The sequence below is a fragment of the Dermacentor albipictus genome, chromosome 8 (assembly GCF_038994185.2).
Source record: "Dermacentor albipictus isolate Rhodes 1998 colony chromosome 8, USDA_Dalb.pri_finalv2, whole genome shotgun sequence".
NCBI lineage: Eukaryota > Metazoa > Arthropoda > Arachnida > Ixodida > Ixodidae > Dermacentor > Dermacentor albipictus.
The window spans coordinates 120829792-120850000 of record NC_091828.1 but is presented as its reverse complement, the minus strand read 5'-3'; the positions used below and the strand labels follow the sequence as shown (position 1 = coordinate 120850000).

The following is a 20209-nucleotide window of genomic DNA, read 5'->3' as shown; positions in this document are numbered from 1 at the left end:
TGTTGGAGGACCTCTTCAGCCTGTGCACCGACGTCGTCTACGGACAGTTCTACCTGGACAAGGCCGGACTACTCTCGAAGCAGGTATGTATACCCGACGACGCGCATAGAGAGAGGGGGGCTCCTACTGGCGCGCCCGTGGGCTGGCTTTGCGCGTAACCAACGTGCTAAGAAAGTGCGTCAGACAAGACCCCACATATTAGATGAGACGACAAGCACTACGCCAAACACGATGAGGTTTGTTGAAATGAAATAAAAGAAAAAAATGAATTCAACTCTACCGCCCATAACGAGTAAATCTTGTGTTCATTTAGACCGTAAATTTATTTTTTCTCGCCAGTTATACGGACACTCTAGGTGCGAAAACGCAGTCGGCGCCGTCGCCGTTGTCGTGATGTCCTGCTCGACGGGGAATGCGCGGCTCGCGCTCGGAGGGCTAGAGCAACACCGCCTATAGACACGTGGCCTAGACACGTGGCCTAGACACGTGTTACGTGGGTGTTCTGACAGAAGAAAAAAAATGGCTGCTGCGTGTTCACCATTCTGACGCTTCCGGCCACTTACGATGCTGCCACCAGCTACAAATGTTTGCGTGGACACAGCCGAATAGCTACGCTCACGCTAATGTACAAGTTTTCAACCAGAATTTTAGGAGACCGTTTCGCATTGCCAACATATGACCAACGCCAAGCCCTTTATATTCATCTAGTGTACAAAAATGAAAGCACATGCACGGCAACATCTTTTGTTATGCCCAGCAGCGCCGGAACAGACTGCTGATAGTTAATGATGGCAAGACATCGCTAACACATTTTTTATGCTCAAAGAGAGATGCGACTAAGCGACAGCTTATCTTATCTTTTATGCTTCGCTGTCGCGAAGAACAGCAAGCGACAAGGCCGCATTCCGGTTGAACAGTGAGGCATGAGAGTTGCCATATTGTTATACCAACCACGCGAGCCATGCAAAGCCGCAACGCTATACCCGAAAGGTGGCGTTCGCGTATACGGAACCCACAAAGCACTTAATAGAGTGTCCTAGACTATCCGTAAACTTGTTAGCGTTTACAAATTGTGGGATTAGCGCAGCCGTGCACTGTAAACCAATTTGAACCCTTAGGACTGCACAAGAACGTAAATCGACCTATAACTCAGATCCTCACACCTTTTAGGGCTGTATAGTTGTGAGTTATCGATCGTTTTGCCCCCTATACGGAATTCAGGGCGTAAATTAGCTTAGAATCGGGATGGCAGTAGCAAAGCAGGTAGACCCGCCGCGGCAGCTTAGTGGACGTGTTGTTCAGCTGAGCTCGAGGTAGCCTCTTTGATTCAGGCAGCTGCAGGCGCATTTTGATGAAGGTGAAGCGCAAAAAAAAAGAGAGAGATGCCCGTGCACTTACACATAGGTGCGCGTCAAAGAAGCACAAGTAGTGAAAAGTAACCCTGAGTGCCCCCGCGATGGTTCGCCTCATAATCAGACCGCAGTTTTGGTCCGTAAGACCGCCTAATCTATACTTACTTAAATGAATGACGATAGCTATATGTTGTCACGTTTTGCACAGGAACAATACGTTTTAAACACTTTTGCCTCACCTAAGTGCTCTCGTCGAAGGAAAAATCATGAACAAAAGTGAGCGTGTTAACGATTATCTCACAACTGAAGCTTCACAACAGCAGTTGAGTGGAATATGGTGGGTTACTGCAGTATACTGGCCTTGGGTGCTCTCTCGTTAAACTGTCTATCACAAGATGTCACTACCAGCCTTGTTTGTGCCACACGCCTCTCCAGTAATCCCGCGTTTCGCAGTCCTAATTCCTTTACGGACAAGTCAGAGCTATCCGTTAGCGTCCTGTGCATGTGCAATTTGGATCTGCTATTTCATAGCGTAGGCAAAGGCTTTGCGTATACTGTACTAAAGCTAAGTGGCTCGTCCTCTATGGTTAAACTATCCGCCAAAAGATGCCACGAACAGGTCGGATACTGCCATCCACGTCTCAGGTAACCCGGTAGTTCGCAAAGGGTGATGGCGTAAGGATAAGCTTGAGCTGTTAACCACTAGCATACGAACAAATTAGTCTAGTCCATATTTCCTTGCTCAAAGTTGAGAGAGAGAGAGAGAGAGGGGGAGAGAAACCTTTATTTGTAATGAGACGGGGTTACTTTCTCGTAGGCTGGAGCCCTTAGTTCAGGGCCCCATTGGCTCGCGCCCCTCCGCGTGCCCGCCGGATCAGCCGTCGCTGCTCTTGAGGGTCTAAGCTGGTCAGCGCATCGCCAAAGAGGCAGGTGAACTTGAAGGAATAGGGGAGTAACCCGGAGAGATTGGGCACTCGCAGGTGCAATGATACGCTGTGGGCTTTGCTCCACAGTAGGGATAGTGCGAGGGATATTGTGTAGGGTGGAACAGGTGAAGATAAAAGGAGGCAGGGTAAATGAATTATTTTGAAACTGTCGGTCACGCGACGGCATCTTCTCGGTTAATGGAATTATGTGGTGTTCTTTATGAAACAAGGCCACGTGTTTTCTATTTTTAGCGCTTCGCCGACATAGCTTAACAAGTGTCGCTTGCGTTCGCGTTCTCTCGTTGCCGCGGGGCAGCCGACGCTGGCTCGCCGGCTGCCGGACAAGTCTCGGTACGCGCACGCACCTCGCCTTCTGGGCTGGATGGGCGGCGAGCTGGGCGACGCCGGCGACTTCTCGAGGCTCGCCCGGGAGTCCGCGACGACGCTGCAGGGTTTCGTCCGGAATTTCACGTCGTGGCTGCAGGCGTGGTCTTTCGACGGCGCGCACCTGGACTGGCGGTACCCCGGTAAGCTCTCGGGGGCCGGTGCGCTTCGTCAGTCACGGGGTCGGCTCTGAAATCGAGATAATATTGGCTGCCTCATCCAGGATCGGCTGGCAACCTTGACTGTAAAATTACGTGGCCGCAAGAAGAGAGAGATAAAAACATTAATAATAAAATATATATATAATAGAGAGATAGAGAGTCTGTCTTGTCTTGTCTGTCTGCCACTGTACGAATAGAATTGTCCAACATGGCGCGTACAGCCTGCCCGCTTAGGACCAAAGGGGTATCCATTTCTGACCCATTTGTGGCTTCACCGGAAGTTAATTGTGTTGTAGACTTTTGCTGACTTCCCTATTTCCTTGATAGGCAGGTTGGAACATTATCTTTGCACACTTAATGAGACTCATTCTCAATATCGATGGATTAAGGCCTAGCCTATGGTAACGCTATCTGACTACAGTAGGGAGAGGCAGGGAAAACACGGGAAAGGCGGGAGATGGAAATTCAAGACGACGAGCAAAACGTCTAGAAGAAGACAAGTCCACTTGTCGAAACGCTGGCTCCTGCTTTCACCTTGTTCTCGTTTTGCTCATCGCCTTCCAGTAGAGAGAGAGAGAGAGATTGTGGAGTGGAAGAGACGCTTGCTTGTTCTTGTTCGTGTTCTAGTTGTGCGACTATTGCATCTATGCGCTGCAGCATTCTAATAATGCCAATTTGGTCTTGTGAATTTACATTTATAGGTAACTGTGGGCTTTTTCCAGGTCACGCCTTCTTGGAACATTTAAATGAACGTGCTGAACGTTCAGATCGCAGTTTGCGCTCGCCTTATCAGCGCTTCCTTGGGCGTTTGTCTCTCTTCGCTCATTGTGCTAACAGATATACACCAACTTACAAAACTTTGTTTTTGTGACTTGGTGCGTAACCAAGACGTACAACTTATAGTGCAAGAAAACGAGGAGGGCTAACACAGTTTACAGGACATTCTAGGGAAGAAACGTATGCCCCATGCACAGAACCGCCGAAAGATTGTAAGTAAAGCGCCGCAGTTTGCCGAAAAAGACCTACAAATTTTAATATTTATACAGATGAAGCTTGTTTTAATAGAAAGCTTTAGCAGAGGGGTTCCTATATATATACATGAAAATGAAGGAATCGTCATTCATGGCAACCACAGCACCAAAATCGATATAAGTTTTGTTGCACATCAAAGAAAAAGTCGAAATGTATTGATTGCGAGCAAAGGAAATTTTTTATACTGTCAATTTTTAATTTTAGAAATTGCTGAAGTTGCAAGATCTAAAAAAAACGAAACTATCAAGTTTACCACCCTGCAACTCAACACTGAAAAATAATATCACCATTCTTACAGAATTAAGCGCTGTCGTTGTGTCCGAACCCAATAAACAGAAAAGGAGTACCAGTCCTACGCACTGTCTTGGTCTTTCTGAGCTGTAAACTTCTGTGTTATGCACCAGCTAGCTGACCACGGTGTTTTTGTGAACAAGCCTTCTTGTGGAAGGGTTGGCTCCAGTATCATGTCTTGCTTTGACATTGTTGATCACTTGCAGACCTTTTAGTGGTCTGTAGGACGTTGCTGGGAGGTGGTATTAAGTCAAGCGCCTTTTAAGTCCCTCAATATCGCTTCCTCTGCAGGTGGTCCTTGTGAGGTGGACGATGATTTCGTCACTTTTGTGAGACTCCTGCAATTCCTGCGGCACAGCACTCGTCTTCTCTCAGTGGCGCTTCCGTACAAGGAGGCAATGCTTGCCAAACGCTTTGATATCAGCAATATTGCTAGGTGCGTGGTCGTTTACAATCTTTATAATTGTGCACTGAGAATAACCTAGAGATCAGGCAAAGTCTGTAGCGCAAGGCCAACTACGTTTTATCTGGCCCATTACGAATGAAACGCAGATACGGTCTCACTAGACAACCGTTTAAAACAATTTGAAATACATTTGTTGCACTTGAGAGAGGGAGCACAATTCTGTCGAGTGTAGCAAGCGGACTTGTGATTTAGGGCTTCATAGCTTTAACGAAAATTGCTGCATCTGGGTAACATTCATTAATACGTAAAGCACGAAGTTTGGAAAGGCGCAACATCCGCTAGAGCAAATCTCGAATGTAAGTTCACAGTCTCCGTAAAGCAGCCGTGCTTACGATGAATTTGCAAAAGACAAATCCATAAGATTGTTGGTGTACTTAGAGTAATGTATGTTGATCAGTTTTGTCTGTCTTTTTTTAAAATATGTCTGAGAATGTGCATTTTACTGAATTCTGACATTGTTTTCTCTAAAGGTACCTGGGTTGATTGTAGCCCGACGCTTGAGTAATCCTTTTCCAGGTTTTTCAAATTCCAGCGATTTTTGTAAAAAAAAAAAATGGCCAGGCTGAGCTTGGTTAAGCCGAGAATGCGTTGCATATTGCGCGAGTTGGGGCCCAGCTTTTACTCCGGCTGTCGTGACGTCACGTCACGTGGTTGCGCTGAAGGTCAATGGTGGCTGCCCGGCGGCGCCCAAGGGCTTAACTGAGTGATTGCAATATGCAACGCATAAAAATAGAAGCAACTTAATAACAAACATAGCAAACTTAAAAGAGAATAGACCCACATATGAGACGCGCAGCAATGGACAATGGCTCATACCCTCAATGGTGGCTGCCCGGCGGCGCCCAAGGGTTGAACTGAGTGATTGCAATATGCAACGCATCAAAGAGGCTTGGCCGGTGCAGAGTACCACACAGTTGAGTTAAAACACTCTAGTGTCCGCCACAACGTGCTCCTAGAGTACGCTACACGGTTCAGCAACGAAGCCACCTCTCGTAATTGCTTGGTGCAGCCTCGCCGACATGTTGGTCGTGAACACTGACGAGACTTTGGCCGAGGACTACACCGGTCAGCCGAGCTGCCCCGGCGCAGCCCTGCCTCAGGTGGCTGCCTCCTTGTGGAGGGTTCGGCGCATGATGGCAGCTGCCTCGGAGCTGCAGCAACAGCAGACCACTGCCAACCTCAGCGTGCAGCTCTGCCACACCGTGTCGCTAGCTTCCGTCGTCTATTACCGGAGCTTCGCCCAGCCCTCCAACTTGAGCAAAGGGTACGCGTTTCGCTGTGTCCTTCCAATAAAAACATATCAATATCGGAATCTATGCGGGTAAGCGAAGCTTTCTTGGAGCGGTTAAATGAAATGCTACAAATTCGCCCATTTCGTTACAGCGTTCTTGGCGTGAAAGAACCTAGCGCGCATGCGCTCTTGAGCATCTAGGCTACGCAATGTGACCCACGCGGCGATCATCCCAGAGTTAGCGTTGGCATGATTGAAGCGTGCGCGGGAGATAACAAAAATCATTGGTTGATGTTTAGAGCAATGTAAATATACCTGGTAGCGAAGCTTCCACAGGAACCATATACAGTATACCGCATCGTAATATAACATATTGATTATTAGGAATCAGAATTACTTCCATATTATTTCCATGGAGATGCCTGGTCCGTCCAGTCCCGCGGGTGCAGGCGATTTCTACCAGGCCCCAGCAACAACAATGCGTGGAACGAATGTCACGTGGTCTGTGTTAGACTGACTTTTATTAAGGCAAAAAAAAAATGTAGTCCAGACCAGCAGAAGCTTATATAAAAGAAAGGCTCAACAAAGTGTTCACGATAAAGAAGACAAAGGCGATGTACGCGGTGGCTCAAACGATTCGATCGTTAAATGTTGCTCATATCTCCGCATTCTGTTGTCTATTTTCTATGCTCATTACTCGCTCATTTTTCATCTTATGCGTATCGTCTTTCCCACTCAGTTACATTCGCCCTGTCTTCCTTAGCGTCGGCACTTGGTTGACCCTTGCCTTATTTGACCAAGAAGCCAAGGGGGCGATCCCGGAGATTGAGCAGTCTTTGCTGCAGTGTAGTTAATATTTGACTATGTCGGCACTAATTGCACTGCGACTAATTCTTGCTTCTTTCGTCGCTCAGACCTACACTTTGGTGCCTATTTCGGGTTCCTATGGCATTCCAAATGAACAAAACTGGCTCTTTCTGTTAAGAGGTTATATACAAGCTCTTAGGGGCAAACTGAACATTCTGATAACCTTAGTTACTTCCACTTTGCTTCCGAGTGATATGTATCGTTACAGAGTACCGCTTTGGTGGAGGCAATGATCGAATCATTTAAAAGGTTATATACCGTCATGTTAATTAACTGTCATGTGAAAACATGCGATTTTGTTCCTAAAGTCAGCTTCCTTCTTATATTGCCATCCTTGGGCAAGGGCTTTCTTTTTTCGCCCCTTTTTTTTCAATTAACTGTTCCGCCTAGATGCGTACTGATATACATGTATACTGTATCGCCCAGCTGCCACGCTCTCAAACGAGAGTAGCAGTGTTGCAAATAAAGAAAATATAGCCAGATCTCAAATATGGCAAACGCGTATGAAGTCAGCCAAGCAGACCTCGTCCTCAGAAGGGAGTGCCAGGTGAGAGTGCGCAACCTAGAGCCGCACACTGCTTATAACACTGCGCAGCCTTTTCGTGGTGAGCTCGGTGGTGCCCTACAGCGACCACTGCCTGAACAAGGCGGGCTACCGAAATCAGCCGCTCCTCAACGAGCCCGGATGCACGGCGCTCGTGCGGGAGAGCAACAGCGCCCCCAGGTGATGGTTAATAATAATAATATTTGGGGTTTTACGTGCCAAAACCACTTTCTGATTATGAGGCACGCCGTAGTGGAGGACTCCGGAAATTTTGACCACCTGGGGTTCTTTAACGTGCACCTAAATCTAAGCACACGGGTGTTTTCGCATTTCGCCCCCATCGAAATGCGACCGTCGTGGCCGGGATTCGATCCCGCGACCTCGTGCTCAGCAGCCCAACACCATAGCCACTGAGCAACCACGGCGGGTCCAGGTGATGGTTACTGCCGTATACAGTCAGCTATAATGTGAACTGAAGTTGAAGTTTATTCGAAATAGGACAACTACGCAGGAAATATTGTACAGGACGCCTGGATCCCTAGCTCAAGGCTAGTTGGGATCCATGCTAGTTATTATTCTCACAATCATAACGGCATGAATCCAACTCTTGATTCATACCATGCATGGTTACATTTTCCAGTTTCAGTTCACATTGATTCCTTAGAACTGAGCTGTTCTTGACAGTACCTTTTCATCTCTTGGCTGTTTTTTGCAAAAGAGCACAGAAAACAAAATACCTCACAAAAGATGTTGGTTTTCTATACCTCATATTTCTTGCGAATCGCGAACACTGCGAAGCTATCGCGCATGCGCTCAAGTACACCTCGAGCTTTCTGTTAGATCGATATTGGCTTAAGTCCGCCTGTATAATGCTGTAAAAAAAAATGAGTGATCAATGGCGTAGTCGCCAACCTCTGTCTTCGAGCACAGCAGTCTAATGCTTTTAATGATTACGCCAAGATGGCACGTCCGCGTCCTCTTGTGTCAAAGTGACTCCGTGAAATACCTGAAGCGTGCGTATACCGTGCTAGTTTCTCGCGCTCTTCCCTCGCGAAAACTATAGCCCTTTGTGACTCCGTGTCAGATTACGCTGCCCTCGGGATCTGCTCACATTTGTTTTTTTCGTCAAACGGATACCCACAACGTTAGGAGGGATAATTGGGCGTGCTGGTTAAGCATGATCTGAAGTGAACGCCCGACAGTGATGGTGGACGAAGAGGTGGATCGTGGACGACGGTGGCGCCCTGTGTGTTTGTGTGTCTTCTCTTTGTCCACCGTCATTGTCGCGCCTTCACTACTGTTCATACCCACAAATTGTGTGGGGAGTGCGCCTGATAACGGCTATACCGCATTAACGGTATATATACGTCATTGCGCATCGCAGGGTGATAGCTTCGGCCGGGCCCGACGACCTTCGACGTCGGCTGGAGCAGGCCTACGTAGTTCACGACTTCGGGCACGAGTGCGTCGCCGCCGCCGCACTCGCGTACGACGATTACGCGGGGCACTGCGGACTCGGCCGGTGGCCGCTGCTTCGAGCGCTCTACTGACCGTAGATACTTGACCCCAGTGCTTCCTAATTACGCTGTCTCGGGTGCAGAGTTTTGTGACTGACTGGTGTCTCATCTGCCACCAGGCCAGCTCGGCTATCTGGGCAGCGTTCTTCTTGAGTGGTCCAGTATAAACGTATCGGATCTATTTGTGCAATGCAGTAATCTCGCAGTGATAATGGAAGCTCTTGTTTTGTTGTTTAATGGTAATCGGAATTTAGACTCGCATCTTCGCGGCTCTGATTTTTGTGTCTTGACTGATCATCCGTAGTCACATCGGGAAACTTTGGAGCGTATAAAAAAAAAAACCTTAAGACAGAGAAACGACAGGACAAGGCCTTTCTCTCTGTGTCACAGTCTTACACTTCTCTTTTGTTGTGCATTAAAAGCTCCGAAAGTGAACGTCTGCCAACTGGCCCGCCTATCCATCTTGCTGTACTTTATGAATGTGTTTACATGCTAGTTCGTTAATACTTGCAGGTATAAAAATGTCTCTGGCCTTTTGTGTGTGGTGTTGTTTGCTCAGCTTACTTGTTTCTTGACCAACTTATTGATTTGGGCTAGTTGGTCTGTCATACCGGAATCTTCAATAGCGCTCCAAAAGACAGGAATAGGCATGGAAGCAACAACACGTGACGCTAACCTCCAACTCATTCTTTCGTTAAAGGCACATGTCTTTTTTATTGACTTTCTGCTCACGTCAACAAAAGTGTGATTTCATGTAAAGTACGTCACGCTTCGTACAGCAACTGAAGGTAGTCAGCTTTGGACTATCGGCAGTTCCACTTCGCTCCTCGAAGAGGCAGGACGTGTGTCGATGGAGCTTTTTGAGCAACACTTTGCGATTTGGTAATCGCGGTTTAAATGATAGATCCGGGTCCTCAAAGAGGTGCGACGTATTAATGCTAACGCACTTTTCTGGCATTTATCTTTAATACGCCAGTAGATATTTAAAACGTCATGTACACACGGCATCCTTTACCTGAAATCACACTTTTCTTTACATGCGCATTCAAAGACACGTACCTTTTCAGAAATAAACATATGGAAGTTGGCGCTGTGTTTTGGCGTTTTCATGTGTGTCACTGTCTGTCTGAGCGCTGTTGAAGATCCCAGTTCCTTGTTTCTCTTTATGCCACGTTGCAAGCACCGGATAAACTTCAACAGCGAGCCAACGCTTGTAATGCGTCTACTTCACTGTCTGGTCTAAGTTTTCCATTGTTAAAGATGGAAATTTGCTGTAAGTGGATTCCCAACAAGAAAAACGATAAATACATTCATGTTTAAGCACCACAAGGAATGACAGCACGATAATGCGTTCCTAACGGCGCCATGGCGACGAAATCACAGAACGACCGAGTATACGGTGATGTGGTCAAATTTGCAGTTTTGCAGCCATATGGAGGATTCAGCCGATGCAATACACAGTGAGGATATCACTGTGAGCCAGAGGCTTCCGTCCTGCAGTAGGTAAAAATTATGATGATGATGATGTGATGATGATGATGATGATCTGCAACAATTTTTTACTTTCCTAAATAATCTCGAATTCAATTTTCCCGTATAAGAAATTCGAAATATTTAGTTCTGACTCTGCGATATCTGCATTATCGCATTCCCTCATTGCTTTATTATAATTTTATTTTATATTTTCTTTTACTGATTTGCAATGCTTGCAATACTACGTGCTCCTTATGTTTTTTTTCGTATTTTAATTGATCGCTTCGTTCTCGTAGTAGAAGATCTTAAAAACGTCGTTGGACTGACGCGATTCTGGCTGTTATAATAGCTTCCGGTGCATGCAGTGCACAAAAGCATGGCCTTCGAGATCCATTATGCTACTCCGAGGGCGCCGTCGCTGTAGGCGCGATTTAAAACACCACCCGGGGACAGCGCCCGAGTTTTTCACCTATCCCCCGCAGTGGATGTTGGTCATCCTCAGGGGGCAACGTCATCACAGTCATCATTATCAGATATGTCGGATTTCTTTGGCTAGAAGAGAAGGAAGTAGGCAGGTGTTTAGAGTGTGAACAGTTCATCATGCGGTCGGCAGCAGCATTACTGCTTTTCCTGGTTGCCCAGCTCTTTCCAGGGTTGGAGCAATCCACCTGGTTCGATTACGTGTCCATTGTTGACGGTGAGTTCTGTGGCCCTCCAAACATTAGATGACTAGGCTAGTGACCAGCTGGCAGGTGGGCGCTGACCAGACATGATCTAAGCCAGTTTCACAGTGTGCGCATTTTTAAGTATCTTATAATTAGGCGTGCCTAATTAGGCCCAGGTGTAGACGCTTCCATCTTCTGATGCATAATCTGTGAAATGTACTATCACCTTAAATATATACCAGACCTATGGATTTGGAAATTTCGTGCTTAAAATTGTCCTAAGGAGGCGTCTATAGATGGTGTTTAAAACATGGCATCTATGACGTGGTACCGGCTGCGCAATCGTTTCCGGCGCATGCAGTTAGCAAAAGCATGGCCTTTGAGATTTGTTTATGTTGCTGAGAAGCGACCGTTGTTTGGCCAGTGATTTAAGCAAGACCTATCATGCCGGCAGCCGACAGCGCAACGCTGAACACAGCTCCAGCAGTGGGCGCCATACTGGCGTGCAGCAAGGAAGTGACTATGTGGCCACCACATTGTCACGATATCAATATTGTGTAGGCAATGGGCCTGTCTGTCTCGTACCGAACCATGTCCTATGGACATGTACAGTACATAGAACATGATGTTTTATGCATTGCACACATCCTATAGACAGCTATCCAAACAACATTACAAATAAATACCATGGACAATTTTAGTCGCATCCAGATAACCCTGCTGTAGCGTTGTAAGAATATCGCAACTAGACATATGTGACTACTAATCGATGCGTACTTGAGGCATGCACAAGTCCATAGAACATTTAAGTGGATTTTTTTTTTCAGTTCGTGCTGGCGAGCTATACTTGCAGGCACCACGGCTTATGTACTATCAAAAACAAATTGAATATGTTCGCAGCAGACGCTGTGTGGCAGAACGACCACCTATCGTGACTGCATGTGCCCCTGTCATGCTGCAAACTATGACTGCTAGAGGGCTCACGCCTTCCTTCGGCCATAGTCTGTTGCACTACCCACTAATTGAAAAAAAAGTCAGAAGAAATTTGGCGAAACAGTTGTTTCTTTACGGGTACACACCGTAGGTGGCTCAGTGCCTATGGTGTCCTACTGCTGAGCACGAGGTCTCGGGATCGATTGCTGATCGTGACGGCCGCATTTCAGCTGGAGCAAAATGTGAAAACGTTCTTGTACGCTTGTATTCAGGAGAGAGAGAGAGAAAGAAAACTTTATTTAGTCCATTAAGGGTTTAGCGTTCGGTCTTCGTCTTCATTGCTGCAGACACTTGACCTTCTTAGCAGGGTTGGGCCCCTAGTCCAGGGCTCCACTGAGCTGCGCTGCTTCGCTTGCGTGCTGCACCATTGCCCTTTGGGCGGCTAGCTCGCAGCTGGTGAGCCGGCTCTCCCACTGCTCCGCACTCGGGGTTTTGTGTTGGTGGAATGTGTAGTTACGTTTACACTCCCAGGTTATATGGTAAAGCGTGGGGGTTGCCTCGCACCACGGGCATGTGTTCTTAAATTGTGGAAGGCGCTTCTTGCTTATATAGTATATGTAAGTTAGAGAAGGTTCCAGTTTGCAGACTCCGCCAACTAGCTGCTTCTTGCTGTGTTAAGGCTTGTTAAGGCTTGTTAAGGGTTATTCAGGAACGCGTTCTACAGAACACCGTATGCGATCAAAGTAGATCCGAAACGCTTCGCCAGGCCTCACTCATGGGCAAGCTAGCGGAAGGCGAGCATGACCTCATGCACTGCCAGCCCCGGCAAGCATGCGCTGAATCAATGGGTTGCTCCCAAAACCCGTCGTCTTTGACGTGTTTCCGGTTCCTGAAATCGTATCGCCGTACTCAACCAGCAAAAGCATGACCTTCAACATCCACTTCTAAAATCCAGAAGGCGCCACTCTTTGAGGCGTGGATTTGAGACACGTTGAGACACGAGGCGTTCATTTGAGGAATCACCAGTCGTTTGTGCGCAGGTGCCAGTAAGAGTGGGCGTGAGATAGAAAAAATATGGGGGCTTTTGCTCCTTGAATATATGACCCTGCCTAGGTACTACGCAGGAGGTTTCTTAGCGCGTGTTGTAGGCATGTGTCCCTAGGCGTGCCGGCAAGCGGAGTGGGGTCGAGTTTGTTTACGCCCGGACGCTGGCTGCTGGCGTGGTGAAGTAGGTGAAGCAGCCAGCTAAGTCGTGGCGGATCGTAGCTTTCTCGCGCGTTACGGCGATGTACCTTGTATGTAACATCACAGATGTTTCTGTGACATCAGTAACGACCGTAGTGGTGCCTGGGCCGCATATATTGAAAATCTAGAAGGCAGAGTGCCTTAGCAACCGCAGTTGATACTCAAGTGGCTGAAATGCCACCGGCAATGATGACTGACCCGGCCAGTACCACGCCGCAGGCGCGAAAAAGTCTGTCCGACGTACCTTCACAGGGAAAGTTCTGATTGGTGTTGCAGAAGTCGCGGGGCGCGGTAGTGCTGAACTTAGCGTCACAAGTTTGCGGTTGGACGTACACTGTGGTTGATGATTGGGTGAGTTGGTATTGCATTCTAAAACTGGCATAGCGCAACACAGAAAAGAAGAAACAAGCCAAGCCGGCCAGATTCAGGAACAGAGCGCTGACTTCCAACTGGTTTATTGGCAGGTCGCACGAAATATATAGCTACAAGAAAGCATCAGGACGAACATGCGTCAAAACACTTCACAAAGCATCACACCGATAGAAGGCTAAACCATCATGAGTCACAGAACGCGCAATTCTTTCATGCGAGGTTAAACTGATCAAGAAATCTTACTTCCTGTGGAGATAGGCACAAAGATGGCGCGCTAACGCGCGTATAGCTGCCAGCCCTTGCTATGAGATCAGCTTCAATAATCTCCCGCGTAAGTTGTGATCGGTACTTTTTTAGCACTTCACAGCGATAAAAATTCGGATTACATCTACAGTCGCGACAGTGAATTCCTAAGTGTCCCTGTATAGCTCGGTGCACGTTTTAATCATGTTCTTTTAGCCTTTCATTGAGGCAGCGACCAGTTTGGCCTATATATCCCTTCCCGCATGGTAGTGGTATTGAATAAACAACCCCAACAACGCAAGACCCAAAACGCTTCTTCTACATGTTCAAACAGACAGTAGTGCGCATATTGAGCGCATTTACGACAGTACAGAACCTGCGTAGCGTAACCGGCGTAGAAAACACTACTTCACGTTACTCTTGCAGCCAATCTTTTTAAATCTGTGAGAGGCGTTATGCAAATATGGTATGGCTACCGGCCTCGTTAGTTCAGTATTTCTTTGTTGGGCTTCCGTGTCACTGTCCTTTATCTGCTTTCACTGCTTCTCAGCTATGGCTGACAGTAGTGCGGTCGGGGTTCCTGTATCTGGCCGGCTCGGCTTGTTTCTTCCTTTCTATGTTGCGCTTTACCAGTTTTAGAACGGCTGGACGTACTTATATTTATTCAATCATGTTTTTTCACTAATTGCGACAACCTGTCATTTCTTTCGCATTATTGGCGGCACCTTCAGGGAACCAAAGTGGCACAGGGGACAACAAAGCTAGAACCCGGACTTGTCCGTGTGTTGGGGCTCACTGAGGCCTGCGCTTGCCAGGCGTGTGTAAGATCGGCTGTCCGCTATTGCGGGCAGGCAATTTTAGTGCGAGCACCCCCTGGCACGCTTCGGCCTCCGCGGCCCCAACCCAAGTGCCGCCCTGCCTCCAGTCTTGAACCCCCCGCTATCCCTGGGATGCCCTGAAAATCCAGCGCCGCCTGCTTTACTATGACCTCAGGTGCTCTCTTGAGGCTTCCGTTTGCCGATTACATGTGCCCTCCTTGAGCAGTGCTTGTGAAAAATCCGATATATCGTCGCGACGAAAAAAAAGCGACCCGCGACTTGTACAACACCAGTCAGAAATTAAGTTGCTCCTTCAGACACAGCGATCACCAAATGGGGCGTCCGTGGTCCACTGCCTCACCACTGCCTCACAAACTCGACCTCCGCAATGCCGGCATGTATAGGGGACAAAGGCATGCAACACGCGCTCGCCGTAGTGCCTAGGCAGAGTCATATATTCAAGGAGCAAAAGCCTCCGGATTTTCTCTCGCGCGCCCGCTCTTACCCGCGCATGCGCACAAACGACTGGCTATCCCTCATATGAACGTCGCGTCGTTGAGACGTGGACACTTCCTATTTCCTTCCGTGTCGCCCCTTAGTGTGGCCCCAACGCGTGTCCTCCAACACTCTGCATGTTGGATGATTGTTACCCGGTAGTTTTGATTCTATGCGTACTTGTTTGGCGGCTCGGCTATGGCTCGGCCACCATAGCCTGCACAGCGTGAGCACTGAAACCTACCGCGGGCTCTGGCGCCATGATCAGGTGTTCGGTCGACTCGCTTGGCTTCAACTGCGTTGAGCGGGTGCATTCTCCTTGTTCTTTCCTACCGCCGTGGCTCCAAGCCCACAGTGCAGCTTTGAGACATTTAACCGCACAGTTTAGTAATATTTTTTTTTCTTCTCCTGCTTTGCCACAGGAAACTGCATTGTTCAGGGCACAAAGGTTCCGGTAAACCAGAGCATCTCCCTGGTGGATCCCTGCGAAAGCTGGAGCTGTTCCCGCGTGAATGCCACGCATGGCTTCGTAAGCGGTAATGGGTAGGTAGCTCGCGTCTTGCAATTTTTTAGGAGGGCCCCTCAAGAAAGATATATCTTAAGCAGCGTTGGGTACCCACTTTTCCTGAACCCCATTTGTGTGACAACTCCTTCTCTTTTTAGTTCTTTATCTCTTTGTTTAAAACTACCATCTGTGAAACGTTGGTGAAATTCCTGTGAACACTAGCTTTCTATTCTATAATGCATACTTTTAAAGGTCGGCAACGTCATGCACTGCCTATATGCATACGCCGCATCCCGGCCGAAGCGACAGTAAGATCCTGTTATTTTTCCTGCGCGCTTCTATTCCTTCAACTATTTCTGTGCCAGATCCTGTGATTCTACGCATCATATATATATATATATAAGGGAAAGGCAACTAGCACAATGTAAGAAAAGAATTACAGTATTGGAAACAGGAACGCACAGTAGAAAGAACAACGAGAAGCCATATAAAGCAGAACTAGTAATAGTTTAATACCAGCACAGAAATCAGTTACACAATACGAAACTATTTGATAAACAAGAATATAGTAACGAACAGGCGATGTTCTCGGCTAAGTTATAACAATGTATTTCATTTGTCACTACTGAGCTCGTCACCTACATTTTTTTTTAGAAAGACCTCACAGGCCTACGAAGAGGCATAGTGCGAGGGGTGCATATGGTACAGTTTATCACGATACACAATCGGTAGAAAGATATAGATGCATTTTAGTGTACAATCAGTAATAAATAACTGAACCGAGGCAGTTTACCGCCATTGGAAGGACATAGCTGAACAATTGGAGCGTTGTAGTCGAAGAATGTTAGGAAAAAAACGACCAAAGGTCTCCTTGTACGAAGCCGTAACGGGGAGAACTTGGTGTAGGATTTTCACATGTCTATTCATGGACCAGTGGACGTATGTGCTGTTTCCTATCAATTAGCGTTCAAGCAAGGCACAGATAAAGCGCACCTTGCTGAGGCCTCTATGTTTACTGCTACACGGTATTGTTACGCTATCCAGCAAGTACTCGGCGAATGAAACATGTTCCCTCCTTAATCTCTGTGTGCATAAGTTGGGTTTCCTTGCTTTCTTTTTTTTTTCGGGGGGGGGGGGGTTGATGCGGCAGACAAGGGGCTTCAGACAAGACGACGTTGACTTGTGCAAAACAACAATAATTCAGCGCGCGTCGACATTTCGGAGATACACATGATATACAAGTTGCTTCAGACGACAGAGTTCGCGAATGAGTGCAAACGAGCACAAGCATAACTTGCAATGTCAAATGAAGGTTTTCGTGACTAGATATTTAGGAGGCGCATATGACACACAGGAGGCATCAGACAAGAGAATTTACGAACAAGTACAAGCGCCGAGTGTAACTTGCTTTCTCAAGTGAAATTCTATTTCTCCATGTAAAGTAACGTGGTACTATACCACTTTTACCGCCTTGTCCTCCACCAAACTGAGACGACAGCTTAGAGCACATCGCTCCTCCAGACCTGGGGTTGTGGATGATTCGCTTTCCCACGGCCACCTCCGAGTCTACCGACTACCTCGGAAAGAGAGTCATGTCGTGCACCAAGCCAAAATTTTTCTTGAACTGCGACAGTTATTTGTTTAGGAGGAAGTCGTAAGAATTAAATTTGGGCCTGGTACTTAATACGGATGACATTTTTTCTTCTCATGAGACTTGGTCCATTTCAAGAATTGCCGCAGAAATAGCTAGGCTAACCAGCGTTCACCCACTTCTAGTTTAGTTGAGTTTATCTCCCATTAGTGTGGGCATGTTAGCCTCCTTTCTAGTGTCAGGTGTACCTATAGCAACTTCTAGGTAGAGGCCGTGGTACAACGTCCGAACCTTTAACCATGAGAAATTGTTCACGTAGTAGGTAGTGTTCTTTGTGAGAGTACCCACATGGGTTTGCGTTGCAGGTACGAGGTATAGTTCAACGAACAAGTCGACCTCTTCTTTTAGGTAACTTCGTTATTGACCTTGCTGATTTCGGCAGCACTCAATTGCTTAGCTCGTGGCCTCTGAGATCGCCGCGGCGCGGGTTTCACATCTAAGGTGTCACACTTAGCTTGTGTCCTCCGATATTAGAAGCGGCGCTCAGTAGGCGCGCGCAGTCTCGGAAGCCATGCTTGGCAGAACACATTTTTCATGTTCGCGTTGTGGTCATTTCATTCCTTTCAGAAGAGTAATAGTAACCTATAAATGTAATTTCCTTCTCTTCCTTCTTTCCTTAAGGTGCAGCATGACGAAAGTAGATGGCGATGGCCCATGCAAGATGAAGGCTCACGAAGGTGGCTACCCCAAGTGCTGCCCCATCATGGATTGCGCCAACTCTGACGCAGCCACAGGATAAATGTGTTCGTTGCTTAACTTAAGCATACAAGCTTAAGAGTCCCTCCTGTACTTAAAGCAAACCTACCACAAGCCACCAAAAAAGAGGATTAAGAAGATAAAAACCTCGATTCAGATGAAATGGCGCAAATATTTCAGTCAACACGAATTCATGTTGGAACGCTTGCTACACTTAATTCCTCCTTTTACAGTTGCCTGGTGAGTGTCATTTCTTGTGCGGCCAGTATCGGTGGAAGGGGGGGGGGCGAGGCGGTAGAGTGGCGCATCCCTGTTCATTTTTTGCAAATGGTTGCTTTTGGGATAGCAGCCGTCGATACTTAACACCACAATGGGCGTACCTTTAAACAAAGGTATATGTCTCAGACATAGCCGCCATGACACATTTCCGGCTCCAGCAATCGGTTCAGGTGCATGCAGCCCGCACAAGCATAGCCTTAGAGATTTATTTGTGTTGCTCCGATGAAGAGATCGCTGTGAGCTGGGTTTGAACACAACCTGTTGGTGTCCAAACAATTCGCTCCGGTAAAGGCTTGCAGTTTCGCGTGATTGCGATTTACGTGCTATTGTAGGTCGGGGCACAGTTTTCAATGTGTTACAGCAAGGACGAAGACAGCGGGTAGGCGTACGAACGAATGGCAGACAACTGAAACTGTTTTTCTTTTGTGGAGAACCTGTACTCTGGGGTTCAGAAGCAGGGATGGTTGCACCGCTGGGCGGAAGTGTCTCATTGAGTCCAACCCAATTTCTTGTTTAATCTTTTTTCTATTTTCGAGTTTCTTGCCGGCCTTTCAGTAAATTATCACTGATTCTTACTGTTATTAGTGATTTAGTTAACCATGTGATTTCACCTTTCGACAACGCGGACTTCATAGTATTCCAGAATATGTATATCTGATCTTAAATTCGAACAATCCACCTATTTCTTGGCTAATTCTCAAAGTGGGCATGAGCGAGATGTGCGATCGGCTACAGCAGTGGGCAGCGCTTGATTGCTGATAGCGTCGTTCATGCAATGCTTGTCTAAAAAATTGTGTGAAGAGTCCTGGCGTGATGGTGTTTACCGCAAGACGTATTGCACACTACATTAGTAGAAATAATGTTGCGCGTAACCCCTTGACGTTACAGCTTCGAAGTGTTGAACGCGTAAACAGCAATAGGCAGAAAAACGGGGCACAAAACACAAAATGCGGATGATAAACGCTGGCAATCAGCTGGTTTTTACTACAAGGGAGATTGTAGCATGACGCGGTTCATATGGGGTGAAAGGCCGCCCTGGATAGTGACTGTGTTTGTAAGTGTATTTTATACACACTTTTGCATTTGATATCTAGTACACGCTTTCGTATTTTGTATTTAGTAAACATTTTTCAAGCTTCGTCGGGCACAATGTGAAATGTATGTGGGTGATGTAGCCCAGTCAGGTAAATTGATGGATTTAGCCGCATCTCCTGAGACTGCTGTATGTATGTATGTATGCATGTATGTATGTATGTATGTATGTATGTATGTATGTATGTATGTATGTATGTATGTATGTATGTATGTATGTATGTATGTATGTATGTATGTATGTATGTATGTATGTATGTATGTATGTATGTATGTATGTATGTATGTATGTATGTATGTATGTATGTATGTATGTATGTATGTATGTATGTATGTATGTATGTATGTATGTATGTATGTATGTATGTATGTATGTATTTACGTACGTACGTACGTACGTATACTGTGCGTGTTAATATACCTCAAATAAAGAAGCTACGACCCTACCGGAAAGAGCGTCTTGCTTGTCCTCTTGCACAACTGTGGGTCAACTGGTACAACAACTGGTAGCGATATTATAAGGATAACATGGCTGAAAGGCTCGCAGTCGCGTGAAAATTATAGGACGCGCGCTACGCACCCTCTCAAATAACCATATTTCTTGATTTCAGACAGGTTCAAGCGTTATCAGTTTGCCTTCGAAGCATGTCATACTTCTTGTATAGTACAGTTATTTGACGTCCACTGCCCGTCCTGTGCGGACAATGGTTTCTCTTTGGCCTTCCTTTGCGCTGTTAACATGTTTAACAATCCCAGTAACTAACCCACCATGCTTCCAGTGATCAAATGGTACTAATGCTGCCCCTGGCACACTTCAGCGAGCTATCTGCAGGCTACATAAGACAGAGGCGGATTGAATGTTTTTATTTATTCACACTTCAGGACGAACGATCATAAAAGAGGCCACAATAGCTGTCCCTTGTCACGTCTTTGACGCGTCGGGAAATGCCAACAGAATGGCAGAAGAATGG

The 20209-nt window shown here is 46.9% G+C and overlaps 2 protein-coding genes across 2 annotated transcripts in view; both read left to right on the top strand.

Moving 5' to 3' along the window:
• Positions 1-8988, top strand: part of LOC139049121 (uncharacterized) — a 39757-nt gene extending 30769 nt beyond the window's left edge. Inside the window, exons 10-15 of the mRNA XM_070524346.1 lie at positions 1-83; positions 2595-2805; positions 4438-4582; positions 5622-5876; positions 7306-7434; positions 8639-8988. The exon at positions 1-83 is cut by the window's left edge and continues 76 nt beyond it. Of these exons, the coding sequence (XP_070380447.1) occupies positions 1-83; positions 2595-2805; positions 4438-4582; positions 5622-5876; positions 7306-7434; positions 8639-8804 (989 nt within the window). The 3' untranslated portion in view covers positions 8805-8988. The remainder of the gene's footprint in view (positions 84-2594; positions 2806-4437; positions 4583-5621; positions 5877-7305; positions 7435-8638) is intronic.
• A 1797-nt stretch (positions 8989-10785) lies between these two features.
• Positions 10786-18097, top strand: LOC139048575 (uncharacterized). The gene is made up of 3 exons (XM_070522993.1): positions 10786-10941; positions 15438-15558; positions 17793-18097. Exons 1-3 carry the CDS (start codon positions 10845-10847, stop codon positions 17908-17910), a joined length of 336 nt encoding a protein of 111 aa, XP_070379094.1. The 5' UTR covers positions 10786-10844; the 3' UTR covers positions 17911-18097.
• Positions 18098-20209: the final 2112 nt, after the last annotated feature.